This window comes from Argentina silus (assembly GCF_951799395.1).
Source record: "Argentina silus genome assembly, chromosome: 13".
NCBI classification, from domain to species: Eukaryota; Metazoa; Chordata; class Actinopteri; order Argentiniformes; family Argentinidae; genus Argentina; species Argentina silus.
In genome coordinates, this window is record NC_139667.1 from 12,006,467 (window position 1) to 12,032,195 (window position 25,729).

General features: G+C 45.3%; 2 protein-coding genes across 2 annotated transcripts; one reads left to right on the forward strand and one right to left on the reverse strand.

Annotated features, from left to right (window-relative positions):
• Positions 1 to 916: 916 nt before the first annotated feature.
• lclat1 (lysocardiolipin acyltransferase 1) lies at positions 917 to 12,374 on the forward strand. Its single transcript, XM_083682931.1, has 6 exons — positions 917 to 1,206; positions 7,818 to 7,987; positions 8,329 to 8,527; positions 8,668 to 8,814; positions 10,172 to 10,288; positions 11,293 to 12,374. The coding sequence occupies exons 2-6, from the start codon at positions 7,820 to 7,822 to the stop codon at positions 11,811 to 11,813; spliced, it is 1,152 nt and encodes a 383-aa protein (XP_083539057.1). The 5' UTR covers positions 917 to 1,206; positions 7,818 to 7,819; the 3' UTR covers positions 11,814 to 12,374.
• A 4,550-nt stretch (positions 12,375 to 16,924) lies between these two features.
• On the reverse strand, positions 16,925 to 19,638 carry LOC310814660 (protein yippee-like 5). Its single transcript, XM_083684154.1, has 3 exons — positions 19,484 to 19,638; positions 18,839 to 19,016; positions 16,925 to 18,694 (listed from the first exon to the last, which is right to left on the reverse strand). Exons 2-3 carry the CDS (start codon positions 18,977 to 18,979, stop codon positions 18,470 to 18,472), a joined length of 366 nt encoding a protein of 121 aa, XP_083540280.1. The 5' UTR covers positions 18,980 to 19,016; positions 19,484 to 19,638; the 3' UTR covers positions 16,925 to 18,469.
• Positions 19,639 to 25,729: the final 6,091 nt, after the last annotated feature.

The window sequence follows — 25,729 nt, forward strand, 5'->3', positions numbered from 1 at the left end:
AATGAATACAACATATCTGCCCAAGACTTCCTTCTTTCATTTGGTATGACATTTATACCATTGTGATGTATTATGCCCAGTAAATGTTAGACAGCGTGAAAAGTGTGACAACATACCCCGCGCTCCCCTGTATTGTTGCCTATCCTAAAGGCCTAACTGTGAAACTGTTTGTTTCAGCACCGTCCACGTGGACAGCAGGGTCGCACATCCCACTACTTTGAGGCAGTGCCGATAGGCTTCATTTCACTTTGTTTCATGTTACTGGTGGTAGCATTGCGGCCACTGTCCGACTGACTCCCGCATAGAAAGATAGAAAGTGCTGAAATACAAATAGCGAAGTAGGGGCAATTTGAAAAGGGCACCCAATTCATTAAATCTACCCCTGCACACATCACTAACTGCTTAGGTTATTTGTAAAAAAAAAACTGGTAACTGTGGATAAAACAAACAAATGACACATGCAAATGACACATGCAAGAATTTCCATTGCTTTAACAGGAGACCTGCTTGGAGCCACGATCAATATGTTCAAACTGTAGGCAGAGAAAACGAATGATAAACAACTGTTTCATTCACAGCTCTGCATGCATCTCACACACACACACACACACACACACACACACACACACACACACACACACACACACACACACACACACACACACACACAAACGAACAACATGATACACTGTTTCACAAAATGCCATATGCCAGTGTTCAGAGACCTATGGAGATTGGCTGAACCCAATGAAGAATACTGGGATTTTTGCCCTAATACCACCCACCCCCCCACCCCCCCCCCCCCAATCAATCGTCCTCACTCAACGAACCTACACGAACAGCGTCCCCTGTTGACGCTCGGCTAAACGGGTGAGAGTGTGAAGTTGAGGGGTCATCCGAGTTAAAAGGTATGGCGGCGATAGCGACGGTACAGCAATCTTGCGTGCACCCGATAATGTATGACATGTAGCAACGGGGAGGGGGGGGGGTCTCGATTGAACTTCGAGCCAGCATACACAAATAGCACGGTTGCAAAAGAGGTTTTAATTTCGGCGAAGCGTCCGTCCGTCGTCTTGATGGCCAACTAACGTCATGTCGCAATCAAGTTGTTGACATTTTGGTCTGGCCGCACCTAGCTACTGTACTAGGGAGCTATTCATTTAGCTGACGTTTGGAAGCGATTGTCAAGGAAGCGAACACATTCAGGTGGGTAAACCGACTTTTGCCGAATGTTTAGTAACGTCTGTCATGCTCCTCTTTTGAGTCTTAAGTTGTAGTACAACAGTTGTAGCGCTAGCTAGCTAGCACAACTTTGCCGAGCATCATCAGAACGCTAGCCAGCTGAAAAAAAAAGAGGAGCATTTGCTGGTATGAAAAACGATATGTGTTGCTTTAAAGTTGGAAGTGAGCTGCGTTATAACGTTGTCTGTGATCCTGATGATCACGGTCTTTACCCTGAAATCGTCAGCTCACGTTTGTGCATCGTACTAGCCACAGTTAGCCACACATGACGTTGGCTACTTTTGACAGTTCAATCTCAGCCACCGTGAGGCTGATGCTGGCCTGTCTGACAGGGAACTGTAAAAAGATTAACAGATGGTCAGCAGGGTAGTACAAGATTACATTGCACGAGGGGAAAAAAAACAGTTGCATCTCTTCCCAGTTCGCCAATGTTTTAACAGGTTGAACGCAATGTACTGTATAGTTTGATTTATGAGTGGTATGCAAGGATGCATAACTGTTGCATTGTGGCTCATGAGAAATCACTGTAGCTAGGTGCGTTTTTGCAAAGGATTCCTGGCTTAGAAAGTCTCATACGTTAGACTGAATGTAAATCAAGAGCATCTACCCATTTACAAATACTGTGACAACAGTGTTTCTAGCTAGTTTCTTATTTTTCTGATATGGGAAGATAAGGTAGTCTACGTCACAACCAAAAACATTATCCGTTCTGAATAGTCAAAGGATGAGGCTACTCTGAGTTCTTTTGCTGTTTTTCCCCCTCATCCATGGTTAGGCAGCAACAACAGGCTCATTTAACTGCAGTTTCTAAACTGTCCCTTTGAATTATTCACAGGGATTACCCAGACCCCATTAATAAGACCAAATGACCCCTCTGTGTTCTGCCACCGACCATCAAATCCTCAGAGAGGAGGGGAGTTGTCCATTAGCAAAATGAGCAGGCTGACAGGCTAGGCTACCTCCTGGTCATACTCTAAGCTCTCATCACATATTCACACTCGACTGGATTTTTTGGACAGCTTCACTTGTTATTAACTATGGACATCTTTCAAAGAGCTAATGCATGCACTAATGCAAGCACACACATACACACACACACACACACACACACACACACACACACACACACACACACACACATTAATATTTTATTGGGTTCATAAAGCATTACATCAACAAACCCAAAATATAACAAAGGCCATACAAATAGTCTGGGTACAGGTAACACCGTCTTCACCACACAGGTAAGCTTCCTACAACAGCTGAGACAGAACTATATCTTGCAAGCTGCTTAGCTTTTTTCTTTGGGAGGCCTGCAATTTGCAGGCCGCGTACTGTTAGGTGATGCACATGTCCAAGGCTGCCAAATATCAATATTACTAGCTGACGCCTGAAGCCAAGGCCACTAATAAGTGTGACTAGGCCCTGGTATTTTAACAGTTTTGTTGAAAAGGCTCTCTCAGTTTTGTTGAAAAGGCTTCCTCCATGTAAAGATCGAATGAGCAGCTTCAAATATGGTCACCTCTCCTTGGCCTTCATCAACAACAATAACGTCAGGTGTATTTGGCACATTAGAAAATACCTCATCATTGTCACTGAACCAACTCCTCATAACATGGGAATGCTTGTGAACTGTTGATGGTGATGCTTGTTGAACTTCACTAGCAATTAGGTTGACCATGCAGTCATGCCTGGGGATGTAAAGGCCTTTGTATGCATGGCAGCCATTAGTGACATGTGCCACTGACTCCATTTGATGTACATTGGGGTGCATAATACAAAAGGGCTTGTGACTCACAGGATACTAGAGTGTGAGGTTATACTTAGTTGGCAGAACCTGTAGCCTTGTGTTAACAGTAAAGATAAGTATGTCCTTGCCTATGGCAGCATTTTTGTACATGGAATGTGATACAGGATTGTCCAGAGCAGCACGTTTTCCCTGCAACCTCAGGCCAATCGAGTGTTGCATTAGCTGCTTCTGTCTTATCCTGAGAAGAGTTGTCCTTGGTGATGTATGCTGTAGCTCCTGGGATTTTCCGTCATGGGCGAACGTAGCCTCCACAACAACACAGGGGTCAGTGACCAATTGCATCAGATGAAGACACTGGTTCCATTTGTGGGTTAATGTGTGTCCGTTTTTAGCTCCACTCCAAACCGGTTGCGTAGGTCATTGAGACCCGGCCAGTCGGACCAGACTCCAAAACCCGCAGCACATGTGTCTAGTTTCCCATTGGTCTTCTTCTTGAAGGAAGTTGTCCTCTGTGCCAGTGTCCTGTGGAACCTTTCCGTCTCTTCATGTCCAGGAGAAGGGAAGCTCTGGCTAGCTCCGGCACTGCTGCGTCATCACTGTGAAGCATATTCAGGAGATGAGTTATTCTTGTGGTAGTGTATATCCATTCAACATTCAACAGTCTTTTCGGCTGTGGAACATTACACATTTTACATTTACATTTATGGCATGCTGTAGCGACTTACAACAAATACATTTGTTTAAGTAAGTGAATCATCTATCCATCAGTCATCATAAGAACAAGTAATCTATGGTTGGACCAGAGGCTAGAAGAAGGCAGAATTACTTTACTTTAAAGAAGAAGAGGTCTTTAGGAGGGACAGTTAAGATGTAGCCTGAAGAGATGGGTCTTCAATCTACGGTGCACCCTGCAGTCATGACAGCAGTGGGAAGCTCGTTCCACCGGCGGGGCGCCAGGACAATGAAAAGCTGTGACCGAGTAACATCTCGAGTAGAATGTGTGTTTAGGCATAACCACTTTCCCGCCACTTGAACAGTTTTGTTATTTATTTCTCTCAGAACATTCTGTGGAATGTGTGTGCACATTGGCAAACAGACGCTGGACCTTTGCTAGGGCCACTTCTCTTGATTTATGAGTGGAGTCATGACTACAGGCAGAGGGGACGAGTCAATCATCTCAAGCATTTACATTTATGGCATTTAGCAGATGCCTTTATCCAAAGCAACATACATTTGTTTAAGTAAGTGAATCATCAGTCCATCAAGCCTAGTTGTAGAATCATGAGCGACCTTTACTAATTACACCATTACTAATGGTGGGGGGCGGGGGATTGGGGAAGGTGCTGTTGTTCAGAATGATGTCTATAGCTTTAGATTTGCGATATTATCAGAGATATGCTAATTTTCCCCCTGCATACATTTTTTCTGACGTCTGTGTTGTCAGAAAAGAGTCCCACTGGCACCGAGTGATGGTTGAATAGTGTGCAACACGCAGCTGCGTCTCGATCCAGTTGGTAAGGGAGTCTGTTGTTACCTCCACTGGGAAATCCTCGCGAGCTGGAAACGTTCTCAGGATGCCGCTGAGTAAGGCTTGTTTGAAAGCTGACTTTAGCGTTGCGACAAAAGTAAAGTTTTCTTTATTTTTTATTATTTTCTACATTGTAGATTAATATTGAAGACATCAAAACTATGAAGGAACACATATGGAATTATGTAGTAAACAAAAAAGTGTTAAACAAACCAGAATATGTTTTATATTTTAGATTCTTAAAAGTAGCCACCTTTTGCTTTGTTGACAGCTTTGCACACTCTTGGCACGGTGTGTCCAAGCTTTTGACTGGTACTGTATGTACCAAAACATCTTTAGACCTTTGACTGCATTAACAACGACACACACACACACACACACACACACACACCAGTGTACAGGATCAGGATGGGTGTTTCTGTCATGGATCAGGCAGTGATTTTATGTGGGCCTGTGGACAAACTATCCTGGCTGTCTTGCTGCCCTGTAGAGAACCCAGGCTGAATGGTGAGGCATCTCAGATATGAACCCACCTCTACACTGGTCCCATTGTCCTCCTCCTCACTTCCTATCTGTAGCTGGGCCTCAGGCCTATCTGATGACCTGAGGGCAGTGTACACCTAGTCCTGTTTAGGTTCATGCATTCTATTGCCAGGACCAGGGGTAGATTTGAAGCCGGTGTGCCTTAGAGAGCGATCCTGGTTTTTGCGAGGGATGCTATGTGCACACTACAGTAGGAAACCAGGCTCGCATATCAAACTTAGATAAGTGCCTCAATCAAATGCTAACCCCTCCTAATGTTATCAAGGCCACATTTTCTCATTTGATGTTTGAAGTCTGAATTGGTTTTGAACGCACACAGAGGTTGTTGATCTTAGTCACAACCAGGTGTGTGTGTGCGTGTGTGTGTGTGTGTGTGTGTGTGTGTGTGTGTGTTCATGTGTGTGTGTGTGTTCGCCTGCCCGCTCCTTTGTACTCTTTCACTTTTATTCTTCTCGACCTTTATCAGAGATCCAATGGAAAAAGTCATTAAAGAGTTGTTGTTTTTTCCGTCCCGTCCCCCCCGGAGCCGGAGTGCTCATCACAGACACAGCAAATAGCTGGTATCACAGCAGCGGGAGATGGAACCCAGGGGTTGAAGTCCTCTCTCTGTTTTTCCACTGCAGTAGAGTGGCTGTCACACACACACACACACACACACACACACACACAGGACACCGTTGACTAGGGTGAGGCCTGCTCATCTCAGTCGTTCTCAAGTGGGTTTCTTTCCTAGTGTCGTCTCCTCTGTGTTCATCCAGAGCTGATGTGAAAATAACCTCCCGTTTACCTGGTCTCACCTCTGCTGTAGGCTCTTCTGGATTGGTTGCAGATTAAGAAGGACAGGGGTTAGAGAGAACCAGAGAATCGTCAGAGGAACCAAGAATGGCCTCAGCTTATCCTTTTGTTTAGACGCCACCGTGTCTGACCTCGCCATCTCCCGTTCACTCCCGTCTGTGGTGATGCGATGTCTGGTCTTTAAGAATGCAGGGAGATTGCCAGAGAATGGGGGGGGGGGGGTCAGACTAAGAGCAGATACTCCGCATTGCAGTTGGATCATATTTTTTGGGCAGTGCTCTCTTTGACATCGCTATGGTGATTTGACTACATGTTTAATCAACCATCGCGTTGGAGACTCAATCAGATCCCGTTTAGGCCTCATTTTGAGTTTGAACTAGGCTAGGCCTATTGGCTAGAGAGCAGGGGAACAAAGTGTTTCCGGCGGAGATGTGAACAGTCTACATCTCTCGTGTCCTGGGGCCTGGAAGAAAAACATGTTGTGTTAACTTTATTATAATGTTAAAAAAAATCATAATTCCATTGACATTTCACCTCTCATTCTCAGGGGACCTCAAAGGTGCGTCCTCTTTTTACGAGTTTGTGCAACAGCATGTTCCAGCAGACACCCATGGGTGTGTGTGTGTGTGTGTGTGTGTGTGTGTGTGTGTGTGTGCAAGGGTAGGCTGTGGGAGAGAGTAGTAACAAGAGGGCGTAATTGTGACAATTCTGCTGACCCAGCTTGTTCCTCACCTCTCTCACGCTTCATATTTTCCGTCGTTAAAAAACAACAACCCTTAAACCCCCATTATCACACTGTATGACACACACACACTCACTCACTCACTCACTCACTCACGCACACACACCTGGGTTGTTGAGTAGTGCACCTTCAACCACTTTGCATGCTGCTGTGAGACCTGCTGTGTCATGGTTCCTCTATTGCCAAGCGTGGCAGAAATGGCGCAAGGGAAGGGGAGGGAGGGAGGGGAAGGAGACGCATGTCTAGGGAGGGTTGTGCAGTCACAGCATTAATTAAGACTGAGGAGCGTGAAGCACAGTTCAAGTGGGCGAGGAAAACACCTGCTCGGCCTCGGCGACTTTCTGGGCTCGATGTTTCTTTTCTTTTCTTTTGAAAATGTCTTCGAGCAGGGAATTACAGAAGAGTCCGTAGAGTCAGCGAGCTGTGGAAGAAGCAGCTCTCCTTGTTTCTGTGGTGACTGTTCTCTCACAATACGTGAGCAGTCTGAAAACGTTCCCCTATTTACATTCCACCCCCCGGTAGGAATGTCTGCCACGGCTTTTTCCACCGTTTGCGGGGAAACTGTTTAGTAAGTTCAACAGAACCGGACGGTTTGCTATTGATGAGGCCATTGATAATTCCGTTGGCCTCCCATGACCAGGGCTGCTCCACTGTTCTCTCCCCGCTCCACTAGACTTGCCCCCCCCCCCCCCCCCCCCCTACACACACACACACATCAACAGAGAATTCCACAGTTGATGAGGCTACTTGTTTATTATTCCGTTTTCCTACCTGTATGTCACCTGTTATCAGTTGAACCGTGAACCGCTGAAAGGAAACTTGATTATGAGTGAAACATTACACATTTTACATTTATGGCATTTAGCAGACGCCTTTATCTAAAGCGATTTGTTTTAAGTAAGTGAATCATCTATCCATCAGTCATCATAAGATAAAGTAATCAATGCTCTGACCAGGGGCCAAAGGCAGTCACAATGCTAGAAGAAGGATTTTTTTTTTTATTTATGAATTTATTATTATTTTTTTTATTAACAGGAGAGAAACTTGTAGTGGGGGTGAAGAGGTCTTTAGGAGATCTTTTAGAGGTCATGCTGTTGTGTTTGACCTTTCATTACCCCCCTCACCCCTCACCCCTGGAATTCTCAAGTCTGAATACCAGTGTTGGATGAACTCTCTTCCCCCCCCCCCCCCCCCCCCCCCCCCCTCTGTGTCTCCAGGTATGGCTGTGTCGGTGCGGGGGCTGTACTTCGTGGTGACCCTGTTCCTGGGCAGTTTCTTTGGCAGTATCTTCATGCTGGCTCCGGTGCTGCCTCTCATGCTGCTGTCTCCCGCCTGGTACCGCTGGGTCACCGACCGCATCGTAGCCACCTGGTTCACCCTCCCTGTGGTGCGTCACCTCGCCCTCATCTGTCTCTCGCTCTCTCTTATCTGTGCTCTATAGGTTATGTCTGTGTTTCTACGGTCCCCTGTGGCTCAGTTGGTAGAGTATGGCGCTAATCTATATTGGACCATATATACTGAAAAATGTATGTACTCACTGCAATGTAAGTGTGTCAGCTAAATGGCATATTATTTGTGTATATATATATAATGTGTATATATATATATATATATATTTATCCCTTCATTGTGCAGAGGAATGAATGAATGAACTCTCTCTTTCTCGCTCTGCCTCTCCCACTCTTTCCCACTCCTCCTCCTCCTCCCTCTCTCCTTCCGTCTGTCCAGGCCTTACTAGAGGTGGTGTTTGGGGTGAAGGTGGTGATCACGGGCGACGGCTTCATCCCGGGCGAGCGCAGCGTCATCATCATGAACCACCGGACGCGTCTGGACTGGATGTTCCTGTGGTGTTGCCTGCTGAGGTACAGCTACCTGCGCCTGGAGAAGATCATCCTCAAGGCTGCCCTCAAAGCGGTGCCAGGCTTCGGTGGGTGTAGGCGCCACACACACACACACACACACACAGTTCAGAGAGAGAGACACACACGTGTGACAAATTAGAGAATGACCTCACAGGGAGCAGTCAAAAAGTCTGGATTAATCTCTCTCTCTCTCTCCCCCCCCCAGGTTGGGCCATGCAGATGGCCTGCTTCATCTTCATCCAGCGTCGGTGGGAGGATGACAGGAGCCACATGGAGAACATGCTAGGGTACTTCTGTGACATCAGAGAGCCCCTTCAGCTCCTCCTCTTCCCCGAGGGCACTGACCTCACCGGTAAGAAAAGAAACCAACCAATCACCTGAGGCCTGCCCAAGAGGAAGGTCAGACATTCAGGATGTCGCACGTAGAAAACAGAACAAGTCTGGCGACGACTCACGACTCACAGTTGGACACGACTGAATGATATTCAATTAATTTCCTTTCATTGTGAAGAAGAATGAATGAAAGAAAGAACTCACTTTCTCCCTTTCTCCCTCTGCCTCTCCCACTCTTTCACTCGCTCTCTCTCCTTCTGTCTGTCACCACAATACACTTCCGGCCAAAATGCGCGTCATGTCACGTTGCAGCCTACACACGCACAGTCGCAAATGCAAACCTCTCTACGGTGGCTGGTTGGGTCATATGTTTACATCACACCTAATGTCCCTCTCCAGGCTTTCGCTAAAAGGGGATGAGCTAACTTGTCTTTAGCCAGTATGACCTCATCAGGGGCATGATGTCAGATAGGGTATCATTAGCTCTCGACGTGGACGGTACTCAGCTTTCCTCCACTAAAACAGGCGCCTAAGCCCTTTAGCAATGGCTTTGTACTGTGGCTCCACTGGGAGATGAGATGTTGATCCAGGGATAGATTCTGTAGCTATATGTGTGACGTCTTTTACTGTGACGTACGCTCTGCGCACACAGAGACACACACACACACATACACAGAAATACAGACACACCCATACACACACACACGGAAATACAGACACACACACAGATACACGGACACACAGATACACACACACACACACACACACACACAAACACGGAGACACAGATAGACAGACAGACAGACAGACAGACAGACAGACAGACACACACACACACACCTAACTCTGTCTATACAGGTGGTTGGATTTGGATCAGGGTGCACTTAAGCCCCCCCCCTGAGGTTTTCCATGACCCCTTTTGGATGTACAGCCCAGTAAAGAAGCCTTATTAAATGAAAGGATTGTGTTAGTGACAGGGCAGAGCTTTGGCCCAGAGGGGAGGATATTCAGGGACCACAGGTGCAGGGCTGTCATGATCAACCACATAGTTACACAGTCATATAGTGTTCACGTCCACAAAGCACAAGCAAGAAGATGTTGTATATGACAATATTTTCCCCTCGTTTTGCCACTGCGATGGCACTTCACTGGGTTGCGTCGCGTGGGAGTGTGTTACAATAATGTGTTTGGTTTTTTTATGCCCGAATCGTTTTCTTCTTCACTTGAATGGATTGATCCTTCTCTCTTACAGTTGATTGTTTGAATGACTTGGGTGTCAAAGATGCAATACAATTAAAACATTTCAGAATAGAGTGTGCCTATACAATATGTCTTAGGCAAGATTTTAGCTCCTCTGTCCTTCCCTCCTCCTGCAGACAACACCAGAGCCAGGAGTGACGACTTTGCGGAGAAGAACGGCCTGCCTAAGTTCGAGTACGTGCTTCACCCTCGCACCACCGGATTCACCTTCATCGTGGACACACTGCGAAAAGGTCAGGGGTCAACTGAGAAAGGATGGATTCAATTTAAAAAAAAAAAAAAATCATTAGAATATTTCCTCATTGTCAGTAGAGGGTTAATGACGAGAGTCATTGTGAAGCTATTGGTCAGTATTCAGGCTATTGTTTCAGGCTACTGTTTTTGTGGCCCAGTCAGCATCATTTGACCCCAGAAGATATTTTCATAAAGACACACAAAGCCTGTCGCAGCTTGTAGTTTTATGCCTATGCCTGCAGCTTTGAGTCGGGGGGGGGGGATCATTTACAAACCATGTCAGAATGTGGTTACCTGTTTTCCTTTTCCAAGTCTCTGCCTAGTGCTTCATCAGCCCTGTCACCTATTCCAACACCCGCGGGGGGGGGCGGTCCCATTTCCCTGTCAGCTAGTCCTGGCAACGCTCCAGCAGTCTTAAATACCGCTGCCTGCCTGCCTGCCACGCTTAGCATGGCTCTCCCTTGCTGAGCAGGTGCTTTGAAGTACAATGATGTCATTAGACCCCCCTCCCCTCCCCTCCCCTCCCCTCCAACCCGGTGGTTGTTATGTATAGGTGGTCTTTGTCTGAGGTCTCGGTGGCCCTGCTGGTCTATTTATACCAGCTGTCTCATGTTGTACAGCAGTGGCTGCTGTGCTGGCAGGCAGATGTCATCCTCCCAGCCAACCGTCCTCACTCAGGCTCCATTGTGTGGTACAGGAGTTAGGCAGGCGTATGGGAGACAGGGGAATGATGCCCTGGCTCCATGGGAGGGAGAGGAGAGGAGAGGAGAATGTAGGACAAGCTAAAGAAAATACAAACTCTGTGGTTGAGATCCGGGTGTCGCCTGCTGACCTGTCTGATGATGTCGTCCTCACATGTTTAGTGGTTCAAGACCCGGTCATGGCTCTTGGGCTGGAAATTGCTTTTGAATATGTTTCCTCAAAACTATGTTTCCTCAAAACTATCTCTCCTCCTCCTCCTCCTCCTTCTTCTTCCTCCCTCCCTCCCTCCCTCTGTCCGCAGGAGACAACCTGGATGCCGTCCACGACATCACCGTGGCCTACCCTCAGAACATCCCCCAGACGGAGCGCCACCTCATCCTGGGTCTGTTCCCGCGCGAGATCCACTTCCACGTGCGTCGCTTCCCGGCCTCGGCCCTGCCCCCCTCCCCCTCCGCCCTGCAGGCCTGGTGCCAGGAGCGCTGGGTGGAGAAAGAGGGCCGCCTCAGGGACTTCTACTCGGCCCAGCCCCGGGGCTTCGACAGGGACGGCCGGGGCCGCGTGCCCCCCTGCAAGACGGAGCTCCGCGTGACCCTGATCAAGGCGGCCTCTCTGCTGTACTGGAGCAGCTTCATAGCCCTGAGCCTGGCCGGCCTGTGGCTCTGGGCCCCGCTGCGTCTCTACGTCCTGGGGACGGTGGCCGCATTCTTCGCCCAGCAGAAGCTGGTAGGGGGGCTGGAGCTGTTGGAGCTGGCCTGCCATCGCTACTGGGCCTCGGTGGTCCGGGATGAGAAGAACAAGGTGCTGGATGAAAAGAAGGAGTGAGGATGTGGGGCGGGAAAAAAGGAAGCGTCAGGAGGGAGAATATGTCGGCCGTGTTTTATTAGGGACGCTGAGGGCTGAGTCCTTCCTCCGTCGGGGCTCAGTGGAGAAGCTGGAGGTCCTTCCCCACTCTGACTTCACCCCTCCCTGGCTTCACAGGGAGGAGGAGGGGAGGGGGGGGGGGGGACCCCGGCAGTGTGCATGGCCTCAGTGGGGTGAGCTATACCTCACAGCTGAAGAGGCAGGAAATCAATGGAGGACAAGATGAATGTTATAGCACTGGCTTTGAGAAGAAGAAAAAAAAAGAAAAAAAGAAAATGGCCGTGCTTGGTTGAAGTGACTCATCGCCGCCATTGCATTGTGTTTGTAGCCTATACGTGTCTTTCTGTCTCCTACAGTCGCTCTCTCTTCCTCGTCCTCCACAGTGAAAGGACTACCCTTCGTTTCTTTTTCTTTTCTTTTAAATGTTTTATCTATGTTTTTATTTGGTGCCACCAGTTGTTCATAGAAGACTGAGTACTACGTTTTAGTTCAGATGTTTTACATGTTTTTAAAAAGAAATAATTAATTGTTAATTATTAATTAATTGTTGTTATTGTTTTGTATTGTTTCCCTTGGTTGATGTATTTATTTGTTCTTAAGTGATGGATCAGAGCCATAGTGCACAGCACTCATACATTTACATGTGTGTGTATACTGTGATAACGTGACACATTTTAGCCAATATCTTAGAAAATGTTGTACTGTTCTTAGCCAATCTAGATTATCCAATAGTCTAGCCAATCTAGATTATCAATAGTCTAGCCAATCTAGATTATCAATAGTCTAGCCAATCTAGATTATCAATAGTCTAGCCAAATGAGGAACTGTTACCATTAGCAATCACAAGCCAGGAAGATGATTTTTTTTTTATTTAAAAAAAAAAAAAAAAGAAGAAAAAAAAAAAGAAAAAAAAGAAAATGATATTAGTTCAAGTGATTAGTCAATCATACTTATGAAGTGTAGCATTGTTTACCACCGTTAAATCAGAATACTTTCTCAGACAATATAGCCACTGTTGTATCATTTCCATGTAGCCCTTAGAGATGAGTTCAGCAGCGTTTCTTCATACGCCTCCTCCTGATACGCAAACCTCATGTTTTTTAATGCATGCTCTAAGAGTACCGTTTGCACGCCAAAGCCAAAGGGAAGAATCAGTCATGATGTGAGAAGAAACCTAACTGAAAAGAATGTACTTGTACCGTCCCAGGTCCGGTGGTCCACAGAGCGTTGCCAAGGTGCTGCTGGACTGCAGCAATGCTATCATGCACTCCCCAAACGGGCCATGGACCTAGATCAGAGGTCCAAGTCTGAGCAAGTCTGTAACTAAAAACAGCTTTTAGCTTCCTACTCTTTCTCTGAACCGAGTCAAAGAGTGTGTCGTGGGCGGATGGAAGAATGTCCTTAGGGGACAACAGAACCACACAGCGTCCAGGCGGGCGTAGAGGACCAGACTTGGAGTGGAAAATTCACCCTGATCCCAACAAACCCCCCCATGCCCATCTCTCTCTCTCTCTCTCTCTCTCTCTCTCTCTCTCTCTTTCTCTCTCCCTTCCTCTCTTCCTCCCCAGGGAACTGGCATCAGTGCGACCCGGCGTGCTAAACTCAATTAGCGAATGACAGCTGAGAAAGCTTCACCGAATTGTGCCAAAAAAAAAAAAAAGAAAGAAAGAAAGAAAAGAAATAGAAGCGTGAGCATGAGATTGGGGCAGTGCTTGATCTGCTCTCTTAGCCTAGCTGTTGCCCTCGACGACACCTCCAACCATGCCACAGGATAGAGAGAGAGAGAGCTGAACGGGTTTGTCTTGCACAATCCAGAACCATTTGTACGACACTGTGCACTTGTCCAATCTATTGACCACCTCAATGCTGCAGGTCAAATGATGATTTTTTTTAAATATATATATATATATATATATATACGAGAGAAAAAAAAAGAGTCTCATGTACCAATCATTTACAGTAGAAGGCTGTCTTTGAGTTTGTTTGTTTTTTTTCTTGTTTTTTTTCTTTTCTGTTTTTAGAAATAAGAGGCCCAGTTGTTCAGTTATAGGGGCTGGTTTGAGTCACTGTGATGGACTGAGTTAACAATTATGTCATCAGCATGTCAACAGTTTACCAAATACTCGTCTCTTAGACTAGAACCCCTGAACCTGCTGGATTTGACGCATTTCTCTCTCTCTCTCTCTCTCTAGCATCAGTTTTCTTTGTCTCTGTTGTCTCTGTTTTTACATGCATTCTCTCTCTCTTTTTCTCTCTCTGTCTTTTGCATTCCTTCTGTCTTTTATCCTTGTCCATATTACAATCAACTGCTGATGCTGGACTTCTTTACAATCACTGTCCTCAGGTAAATCTTAACTGGCAACTGTTCTCAGTCACGCTGTTCAATAAATATACACCATTTCAACCTATATGCTGTGTTTCTGGTTTGTTTCTTGCTTGAGTCCCTGCTAATGGTATAAATGATTGAATTATTAGTGCATTAGGAGACTATTTTCATACATTACAGGCAGGTATACAGAGAAAATAGTAACAACAATGGTTAAAAAAATACTTCTGTTATAAATAGTACAGGTAAAAAAAAAAAGTCTTTAATCGTGATTTAAAAATGTACTACTGTCTCAGACTCCATAACACAGGTTGGCAGGCTGTTCCAAAGTGGCAGTGCTCTGTAGGAAAAAGACCTGCCAGCTGCCGTCCGCCATTTTATCCTGGCGATGTCGAAATCTCCTGCCCCAGAGGATCGAAGGGCATGAACTGGTGTACAGGGCTGAATGAGATCAGCCAGGTTAAAAGTTATTACCTGACCTTTATAGGAAGCCGGTGCAGTCACTTAAGGGCATGGTTAATGTGTGGTTCAGGTCAGGATTCTTGCAGCTGAATTTTGGACCAGTTAGAGATTGTGTAAAGCTGTGTTTCTAACACCGGAAAGAGAAATGAAAGCTGCGTCGGTGGAAATAATAATAATTCTGCATGTATACTTAATGTGAGAGCCTTCACAGCCACATCTGTGGACTTGGAATTCTAATTTCTTGGGCCAATGACCAGCAATTCAGTTTTATCAGAGTTAAGGAGGAGGAAGTCTTTTGCCATCCATAATTTAATGTCAGTCACCCAGGCCTCCTGAATGAATGCATTAATGAGTACTTACTGAGACTTATAACACTGTTAATTTGGACAAGATTCTATTTCGAAAGGTTACAGGGATGATGTCTATTATGTAAAAGGGTTCACAGAATGGGATTTCAGTCTAATATCTACTGTACAACACACATGAAACGAACATTGCATATTATTACTACTTCTGGAGTAGTCCTAAACCTCACTGCAGTGAATGAGTCAACAAGACCCTGCATGTTCATGTTATACAACACTGAGCTATAGTGAGCCCAAACACACACACACACACACACACGGTCACATACACAGTCACACACACCAGTCCGCAGACAGAAGACGAAGGATTGGAGGGTGAAGTGGGGTTGCCATGGCAACTAATGTTGACTCCTCCGTTCCCTAGCAACATGATGTAGAGTGATGTCAATGGAAAGCATGCCTTTTTTTTTTAATCTACTGCTGACGGGATGATGCCAATCCTTTCCGCGTGTGTGTGTGTGTGTGTGTGTGTGTGTGTGTGTGTGTGTGTGTATGTGTATGTGTGTGTGTGTGTGTGTGTGTGTGGTGGAGGGGGGGGGGGAGTTAGCTCAATGAGCTATGTCTGTAGGCATGAGTCTCTGTGGTGTGATGTGACATCACAGCGTCATGTGGACAGGTTCACAAAGTGGGTAAAGACTCCAGGTTGACACAGGCTTTTCAAAAATAGCCTAGCAGGGACTGTGACTCATAAGCCAATTAGGGATGCAATTACGCCAGGGTGTTGTTTTTTTTTCCATCATCGTCTGTACACCTGTACAGAGGAACAGTGGTTACATGACAGCCTTCACCGTGGGGGGAAGGAGGCACAGTGTACAGAGATGCCATCATTCAGTGAGACCTAAGGTGAGCTGGTTGCAGTGACACAGCCCTCTCTTGGATGTTCCATGGAAGGGTCTTTCCCACCCATTGTCACAGTCACCTATTAGACTGACCAATCCAACCCTCTGCTATTTGGATCCTTCGCCCCCAAATTATCCACATGGCCATCATACTCTCTGGCTTAGTCGTCTGTGATAGCCCACAAGAACACTGACTATTCACGTGTTTGCACCAAAGCCAATTATCAGAATCACACACACACAAAGATGGCTTCCAACAGGATCAACTCTAAAAAAAATAAGCCAATGCTCAGCTCTGCAGTATTTATGGTTGGATTAGACCGTTTCAGACACCACAAAGCCCCTTCATCATTTGTAGCTCAACAACGTTATGTCACACTGTGTACACTCATAGCTTTGTGAATGTATCTCCTTGTATGTGTGACGACAACTGCAACACCTTTTTTTTCTCCGTTCTCTAACTTGGAAACAACTCTCAGCACCAGCCCTGATATGCTCCACTTGTATGTCAATGTTGTGTGAATGTGTAGTGTTTGTTTTCCTATTTCTATATTTCTAGTTAAATGATTGTGAATTGCTTACTACCCCTGATGTGGTGCATTTTTCTGAGGTAGCCTAGAGTTTAGGGAGGTGAATTAGGAGCTGGAAAGGTGCTGGGTCAAATCCTGGGTCCTGTGGGGAGAATATGGTGGTATATAGAGGTATCAAATCCAAGCTAACTTTTTGTCAACTGCACTTGTCTGACAGTGTCATATATCCATTTTCGGCCAATCCCCTATGGAAGAATAGGACATTATAAGAACATAACACGTGTGTGTGTGTAGCCTATGCCTCTTAAGAGTTCTGCTGCCATCCAATGCTTTAAAGCTTGAACTACACGAGAGGCCGACCGTACTCGTCAAATTGACTACCTTCCCTCCTTAACCCCCTTGTTTAATAGGTGATCAGCTAGTTGTTTTTTGGCAGGAATTTGTGCTTTTATGATTAATCACTAAAACATCTCATACACACACACACACACACACACACACACACATTCTACAGGGAGACAAAATGTAGCAGGACACAAGTTTCAGCAAGACTAAACACTTTATTCAGAAACCATCACTACAGAGGAAAACTTGCCAAAGGCCAATAAAGGAAAAAGACAATCTTGCTTTTTAAACCTCATATCAAAGAAAATCATAACAATAAAATAGCAATACAAATTCACCAAATGATTCAAATAGTAACTCTACTCAGAATAATGCAATAAAGATAATAATAACTATTCATAAAAAGATAACAACAATAATATCTATCTATCAATGAAATGATAATCTGTCATGTCCACCTATTGCACGTTGACCTGGGCAGAGGATGATGGAGAACATGGGAGGCTCCAGTCTGAGCCTGGCCAAGAGGAGAGCATCTCTCTCTTCCTTCCAATTGGCTGTTGGGGCTGGGAGAAGGTTCATGGTAAGGCCAAGCCAGCAGGCCGCTAGTCTCTGGGCATCCTTTTTACCCTGCTCCAGACACACACACACGCACACGCACACGCACACACGCACACACACACACACACACACACACACACACACACACACACACACACACACGTGCTCACATTCCTAACTCACACATGCAGTAGAGAGAGGGGGACTTGTTGTGGGGAGATGCGCACGGTCTTGACAAGACCCAAAGTGACACGTCGGTCCTGAACGCACGCACAGGCACAGTATCTATCCACGCTGAAAACATTGTCTCCCAGGTTATCAAAGGTGAAAACCAGCTTTTCAGTCTGCCAAAGTGACTGGCGTGGTGCATTCTAGTAGTGTCATGTGACACAGCGGACATCAAGTGGACATATTCCTACACGCAGAGCCACACAACACTGGGAGGCATCGGAACGACAGCACTCCCGAGAGACGAGAATTCAGAGTTGAGCGCAACAATGACAAAATACACACAGACATCAGGACAGGGTTTGAGAACACAAAGCAAAACAAGCCAGCTGAACCCCAACAATGACACACAGCACAACATCCCCCATGGGTGCATTTCTGTGTCAGCTAGTAGCGACGTGAGCCAAGTTGACAGACCTCACAGTATTTCCGCCCGTGTCTTAACACCTGCTGTAAAATACGGCCACGTCTCTTGATTTTGACAGTGCTGTACTCTTGCCTGCAGTTGATCAAACTTCATGGTGAAACTCTACCTAACGTGGTGGAATATTCCTACTACAACTGAGCATGCATGTGAATGTGTGTAAAGAAAAAATGTACGTGCAAATGCGTTGCTAATGCTGTGTAAGAGTGTGTGGACTCCATAGTGTGTGAAAGCGGGGTCCCCCTGTCTGAGTCTCTAGGTGACAGGAGGTGTTCTGGGGAGGAGGAGGAGGAGTTTAGGAGAAGCCAACACAACACCAACAGATCCAGCCAATCGAGATCAAAGGTGGTCAAAAGGTGTTGGGGGGGGGGGGGGGGGGGGGGGAAGAGCCACGGTGTCATTGATTGACCAGAGTCTGGGATTGGGGGGTGTGGAGGTACTGGGGGTAAGGACAAAGGGGGGTGGGGGGGTAAAGGCCAGGGAAGGGAGGGCGTCGGGGGTGAGGGCGTCAGCGGGGGGGGGGGTGAGGGTCGTTGCTCAGGAGTTGTCTGAGGGGACGTGCTCTTCGAAGCCCTCGCTCTCCCTCACCAGCGCCCTCTCCAGGATGACGCGGCCCTCCTTGTAGCGCTGGCTGTCCTCGGTGGCAAACTCGTAGATCCAGCCCAGCTTGCTGTTGCAGTTCTTGCAGCTGACATCTCGCACCATGTGTCTGCCCGTCAACATCACACGGTCCTGCACCTCGCTGTACTGCAGGTTCACCACCTGACCAGAGGCAGAGCACAGCCTTATCACACACAGTTTTCATATGATAACGACACCGATGAAAACATTTCAGCTCTAACATGAGTTTGGTCTGGCAGAGGGAGGCAGGTGTCAGGGTGGTGTGTCGGCGGCGGGCGACATTACCTTGTTGAAGAGGAAGGCTCGGCCGGTGGCGCCGGTGAAGCGGGTGGAGATGAGTTCCGAGCGGTTGGTCAGGATGGTGTCACAGTTGGCGCAGGAGAAGAGGCGTGTGCCCCCGATGTGGTCCAGGAAGATACGCCCCATGGCTTACTGGCCTCCTCTGGGACTTGACACTCTTGACCTGCAGGGGCAGAGGAACGGAAAGGCTTAGAGGGAACCTCTCTCTGAAATAAGAGGCATCCGTTACCTCACTTATCCATTAGGTAACCTACACAACAATAACAAGCAGGCACACACACATTCTTTCAATCCACATTAGGTCATCATGATGGCTGTACATTTACATTTACATTTATGACATTTAGCAGATGCCTTTATCCAAAGCGACTTACAACAAATACATTTGTCGAATTAAGTGAATCATCTATCCATTAGTCATCATATGAACAAGTAATCAATGCTCATTGATTGGCTTTTACTGCATCCACAATTTAAAGGTATTTCATCAAATTATTATTATATACTGGACAACTTCATTGCATATAACTAGCGATGATTGTATTGAATTTAGCATCGAGCTAGCCAACGTTAGCCAGAGGGAAAGTACGAGCTCATTGAGCACGACGTCAACATCCGCGACAGTCTTACCGTTTTCACGACGGTTTCTCGATAATCTCGACTAGGATTACTTTTAGTACAATCCCAAACTGTTCCCAAACGCAGTGATGTCGTCGTTTGAACTTTTTTCCCCCAAAATCGTTGGCTCTTGTGACAGTGTTGTTGCTTCAGTCAGTCGACGTCGCTTTTGTTATTCTCTCTCAGCTGTTCCTGCATAGTGTGGATCGTCAACATCCGACGCGTTGACGTAGCACCGCCTCCTCCTCCTCCAGACTCGTAGGGAACGTGGTTCCTCTGGAGGTCCAACGGGCTCCTTTGGAGGTCCAACCGGGCTCCTCTGGATGGAACGCTCCAACAGTCCAACCGGGCTCCTCTGGACGGAACGGCCCAACCGGGCTCCTCTGGACGGGACGGTCCAACTCAGATCAGAGACGGTTTACATTGTCATTGCTTCTTCAATTTACATTTTTACATTTATGGCATTTAGCAGACGCCTTTATCCAAAGCGACTTACAACAAATACATTTGTTTAAGTAAGTGAATCATCTATCCATCAATGAGAGTGGCTTCAGCAAAGATTTACATAGCCATCCTCGTTGGATCCAGTAAGAATTGTTTTAGCTTTATATTCTATTGCATCAAGGGCCTGGTTGAATAGACACAGCCTTTAACACATGATAGGCGACCAACAGCTATTTCTTTCACTTTCTTCCGTTGGCAATAGCTGCAAGGACATTAAGTACTAGTACAAGCAAATTCATTACCTTAGCCTACATTCATTACAACATTTTCCATTTTTTATTTTACAATTTTCAATTCAACACTTTTTTTTTTGGTTGCAATGTTCGTCTCAGCCTAAAAGGTGTGATACACCGCCAGTACAAGAATAAAAGACAGCAGTTCGATTTAGAAAGGCTTCTAGTGCAAACAAACAACAAAAAACACACCAAGACAACTCCAGAGTCCATGTGATTTGGTGTGTTTGGGGTCACTGCTTCTTGGTTCTGTTAAACTAATGGTATACAATGACCACAAGGTGACAGCATCACCCAACAGGTATTGCAGGTTTTGACAGTAAAATGTACTGTATGTGTAAAGGCTGCAGTGGAAGGATTTGAGGCTTTTCATATAAGAGTCTTTCTGAGTTTGAGTTTGCAGGGTTTGGTCGTACAATCTACTACAATCTAAATCGTGCCCTCCTTTCTATTACAGTAATGAGAAATCACGACATCTCTGCCTAGCTTATGTTGTTCTCTGGGGTTCGGTTTTTCTCTGCAGGCTTTGCTGACTGAGGGTTGCGTGGGGATGAGTGTCCCTTCCTTGAACTCTCCCTCTCTCTTTCTAGTTTATCTCCGTCATTCAACAGGTCACCAGGTCTGATCAGCCTTGGTTGGCAGCTGCTCAAAATTGATCCTCTCAAACACAGCCATTAACTTTGAGTGGTTAAGGTTAGGGGAAGTTGTCAGGGGAAGGCAAAGCATTAGCATTAGCAACAACAATTAGCAAATAGGACAACCAGTCGACCTCGTAAAACATTTGTTTATCCAATCATATCTCATCTGATCATCCCTGTATCGAATCGTAGGTATATTTTTGAACAAGTCTAAAAGGAGCAAAGGTCAAGAAGTGAGGTCTGGTCAGTGGTCCAGGGGAAGAAAATCAATTTAATTTAGTACTGTGAGCTTCACATACAAAGTGTACACACAGTACAGATGCTCCGCTCAGTTTAACAATATGAGCACTAACTTCTTATCCTCTATTCTTACAAAGATCCTTCTTAAGGGAGGAATCATTATCAGCCTATCCTGATTAAACACACGTCCACAAATGTAAATGGAATGTTTGTGGCACACAAGCAATTTCCCAAATATGTAACACACACACACACACACACACACACACACACACACACACACACACACACACACACACACACACACACACACACACACACACACACACACACACACACACTGACCCAGACTCTCCACTGTCGGAGACAACACACCCTCCCATCTACCTGTCTTGTATGTCTCTGTATGTGTGATTGTATTTAGTCTTTTTAGGAATAACTGCAACATACATTGCCTATAGCACCACCAGGGTTCGTTTCATTCACTTCAGGTTGCTGACTGTTTGTTTACGTAAACAGAGTGGTGTTGTGTGGGGATGAGTGTCTCTCCCTTGAACTCTCCCTCTCTCTCTCTCTTTCTATCTTATCTCCCATCTATGACTGTGAGGTTGCAGTGTCTTCCTGGGAAACTTGGACATCACCATCTCTTGTGTCCTGCTCCACTGAGATTTAATCTACGGCCAGTCAAAGGCAACAAGTGGCATAGAGTATGACATGAGCTTCACATCTGTGCAAGGTTCTTCAAACCTGGCGAGTTCCAGTCGAGTAATAACACCGGGTTTATCAAGGTTTTTTTTAATAAAAGTAGATGTGTTCAATTAGGTCTGTTAGAACTGGTCAAGAACTAAAACCTACTAACCCGGGACCAGACCAGAACAACACTGAAGCTGTAAAGAAACCGGAATATGTGGCAACAGTAACATGAAGAATCTTTTGCCCTTTCTTGGAATTGTTTCAGCTATAAGCACACAGAGAGACAGACACAAACTGTACTGCGTCATTCAAGGTCCAGTATATAACCTTCAAGCTTTCTAAAAGCTTTCTAATGGTTGTAATTCAATTCTGTTTAATTGAAACGTTACCTTGGAGTAATGGAGTGTCAGGTACGACACTCGGTTTGTATACAGTTGGCATGACTTTACATGGGGAGTGGACTCAATTTTCATCTTTCTGTCTCTGGCGGCTGCCTCTTCAAATCATGCGCACATACAGAAACACAACAGCTAATGTCCAACACGGCAAGTCCATTTCAGGGACGTTATATTCTTATTAGGCAGGATGTTGGGAGAGGTGGCAGATTTCCAACAGACTTACGCCCTGCTCCTTTAAAAGTCAAAATAGTCATACTTTAAATAGGGCTGAGTAGGCCTAGGCCTTGTGAATCGTTTTGTAATACTGTATGTCAATATCAGACTGAGAAATCCTGCTGTTTTCTTCTTTTTCCAAGGCTTCATTCCAAGGGTCAGATGTGTATCTACAGTTTATCAGTACAGCCAATCGACCTGTCGACCTCGTAAAACATTTGTCTGTCTAATCACATCTCATCTGATCATCTCTGAATCTAATCGATCATCTCTGAATCTAATCTAACAGGTCACCAAACCCTCCCAATGGCTTTATGATGCCCTCAGTGAGCCAGCACCAGTTCAGTGACTGGGAAATAGCCTGACACACACATACATTTTATGTGCATTTACCATAAACTCACATAAAATTGTTTTCTATTGCAGTCTGTTATCATTGTGTAAGAATACTTTTATGTATTATGTAAGTGTGACACCGACGCCAAGTTGCTGCAAACAGTCTTGCAAATGCACAACACACACACACACACACACACACACACACACACACACTCAATGACATGGCCATAAAAAGTACTAAAAAAATGCAGTGTATTGACAGATACAGTGCCTGTAGATGGGCAGGTAGAGGGAGGGAAGGACTAAGAGGGAATAAAACAGAGTGACCTAGTCGAGCTATACAACCACTCCGTCCTGTGGCTGTTAGAGAGAGCAGCAGGTCAGGTGACAGACAGACAACCAAGTTCTCAGTGTGGTGGACACTAATAGCATCATGACTACACCTGGACACTCCTCCTGGCTCCTGGCTGCTTTGGCTCTGACCCTGCTGGGATCCTGCACTCAGCTTACAGGTATTCATCTACATCCACTCCACAGTGCTAGCTACTACAGTACATTCCACTGGCAAGGAGATGAATGGAATACAAACGTGCTGTAAACTGACAGCCTCAGTTATGCCAACGGGAGACTTGTATGACAGGAATATGTAAGGACGTTATTTTCTTGGTCTCACGACGGCCGCAAGGCAATGTTTGACCGACATGATAAGTCTGACCCCTATCACATGAAAAAGAAATGCAAATGATATTTTTCAATTTAACATTTTTTTTGTTGTTGTTGTTGTTGTTAGGGTTACTAATACATTATTGATCAGTTTAAGTATATCTTTAGTCTTTACTGTGGCAAGGTTGATCATGTGGGTCACATGATGGATATGGAGGTTTATTGTCTTTGTTTCTCTAGTCCTGCCTACAGTGTTAATAACTTCCTAACATTTGGTAAAATTGCTGATCTCTTAACCCAGAGTTCAACTGAGTATTATTATATTATTATATTACATTATTAACTGAATACATTTTGATGTACTGTATTCTGTATTCTGGTGAGGTGAATGTGCCTCAGTGAGTCTACAATTTCTCACACATACCATGAACTTGAAGTGGACATTTTTCCTCATCTATCCTCTGACAGCATTGGACAGGTGTTTGTTGTTCTCTTGCACCCAGTCTCTTCAAGACATTTTACAGAGAGTTGTGAATGAATGGCTCTTGGCCTTCTTTCACACACACATTTTGGTGAATCATGGTTAATCTGTCACTGACACATAACATGTGTTACACATTCTTGGTTAAATATAACTAAATGTTCACGGTGAGCCATAAGGCACATGTATCTGTTTATGTAGCACCTGACCTACAACAAAATCTGAGCATTGATTTGAAACGTTCAGACACTTCCCCTCTGTGTGTTGTAGTGTCCTGACCCTGAGTTCAGTAGCTAGATAAAACACATTCTTTGTTACAGACAGCAGCATGATCCAGTGTTATCAATCGAAATTCACATTGTGTGTGTGTGTGTGTGTGTGTGTGTGTGTGTGTGTGTGTAATGTTTATTCAATCTCACCTTCAGATGCTGTTCACATTGATCAACTGAACAATGACTTGCCAACAAAGTCAGAGAAGGTATTTACTGTGTGTGTTTTGTATATATAAATATTGACAATTATTGACAACAGAACACATTCCTAGCGAATCATATCTAGACTAGTCATTCAAAATACATTCTCTTTTGCTAAAATTAGCCGCCCCATTCTCCCTCCTACAGACAGAAAGATACATGCCCTCCCTTTGCTCCGTGCCTACCCTCTCGCACTCTCCCTCTTCTTCTGGTAAGTCCTCCTGTGTATTTGAGAAAATATGAATATGAATATGAACATGTTTTCCGTATTGTGAGGGAATTGTAAAGAATTGCTCTTTGCACTTTTGTAACAATTTTTGAATGATTTCCCCATTCACAGTAAGTCTCATAAACGGTCATTAAATCCCCTCCTCTATAAAGAGAATGCTTAGTTTATTAACACAAAATAAATAGTTTCTGTGACATGGCCAGTGTGCAGTTGTCTTGAAGCTCCATCACTGATGAGTGTTGCTTCTCCCATCAGTTCATTCTCTGAGTCCATCGGACATTGCTGTGGTGTCGGCCATGGGACTGCCACTCTCACACAGGTAGGGAGCGGCATCATTTAAAAACCATTGTTCTTGTTCTCATTTTATAACCTTTGTCATTGTTCTACTGAACATTTGTTAGTAAAGTTAGTAAAGATGTCTATACTGTTGATGTCCATACTGCAGCGCTGAGTTGGCTGGAAATGCAAAGTTCTCTGACCTACAAATGTTGTTTTCCTAGGTCTGATAGACTTGATATTTAACTTCATTAACCTCATATTCCTCTGCCTTTAGGAGTCAAGCATCGGGAGTCCTGAGTAGACTAGCTGGTGAGTCTGAATCCTCTTTCTCATGTTTCTAGCAACAACACTTGAGTACTCTGATAATCTCACAACACCAGAATCTCCTCACTCACTTGTCGACTCAGGTATAAAGTTGGGAGCTCTCAATATTCAGACTGTCACTCTAGATTCTACAAAGTTCTGCAGTATGTCCAATTCATGCGTTATGGACCTGGTTTTGGCTATCTGCCAGGTCAGTAAGGTTGCCAGCATTGGTGTAAAGCACAAAATTTATGAAGGGGCTTTGGGTTCACCTAGTGTCTAATTTGTATTGGTGACATATTGGGACACAAAGAGCAGTTGGCATTACACAAGGATGAAATACATATTTGTTAGAGAAGGATTCATGTGGTGCTGAATTAAGGTTCTGTGGATGTGGATGGACCTTCTTTCGAGATTCTGATCAAAGAGAAAGAAAACAGACAACGTTTCCCTTATTATTGAAGAAAAGTTTGCGGTTTGAGGAGACCATGTTTTATCTAATCTCAAAATGTCTCGGAAGCCTTTTGTAAAGAAGGATAGCTTGTCCCTCAAGATCAAATTAAGGTCAGAGT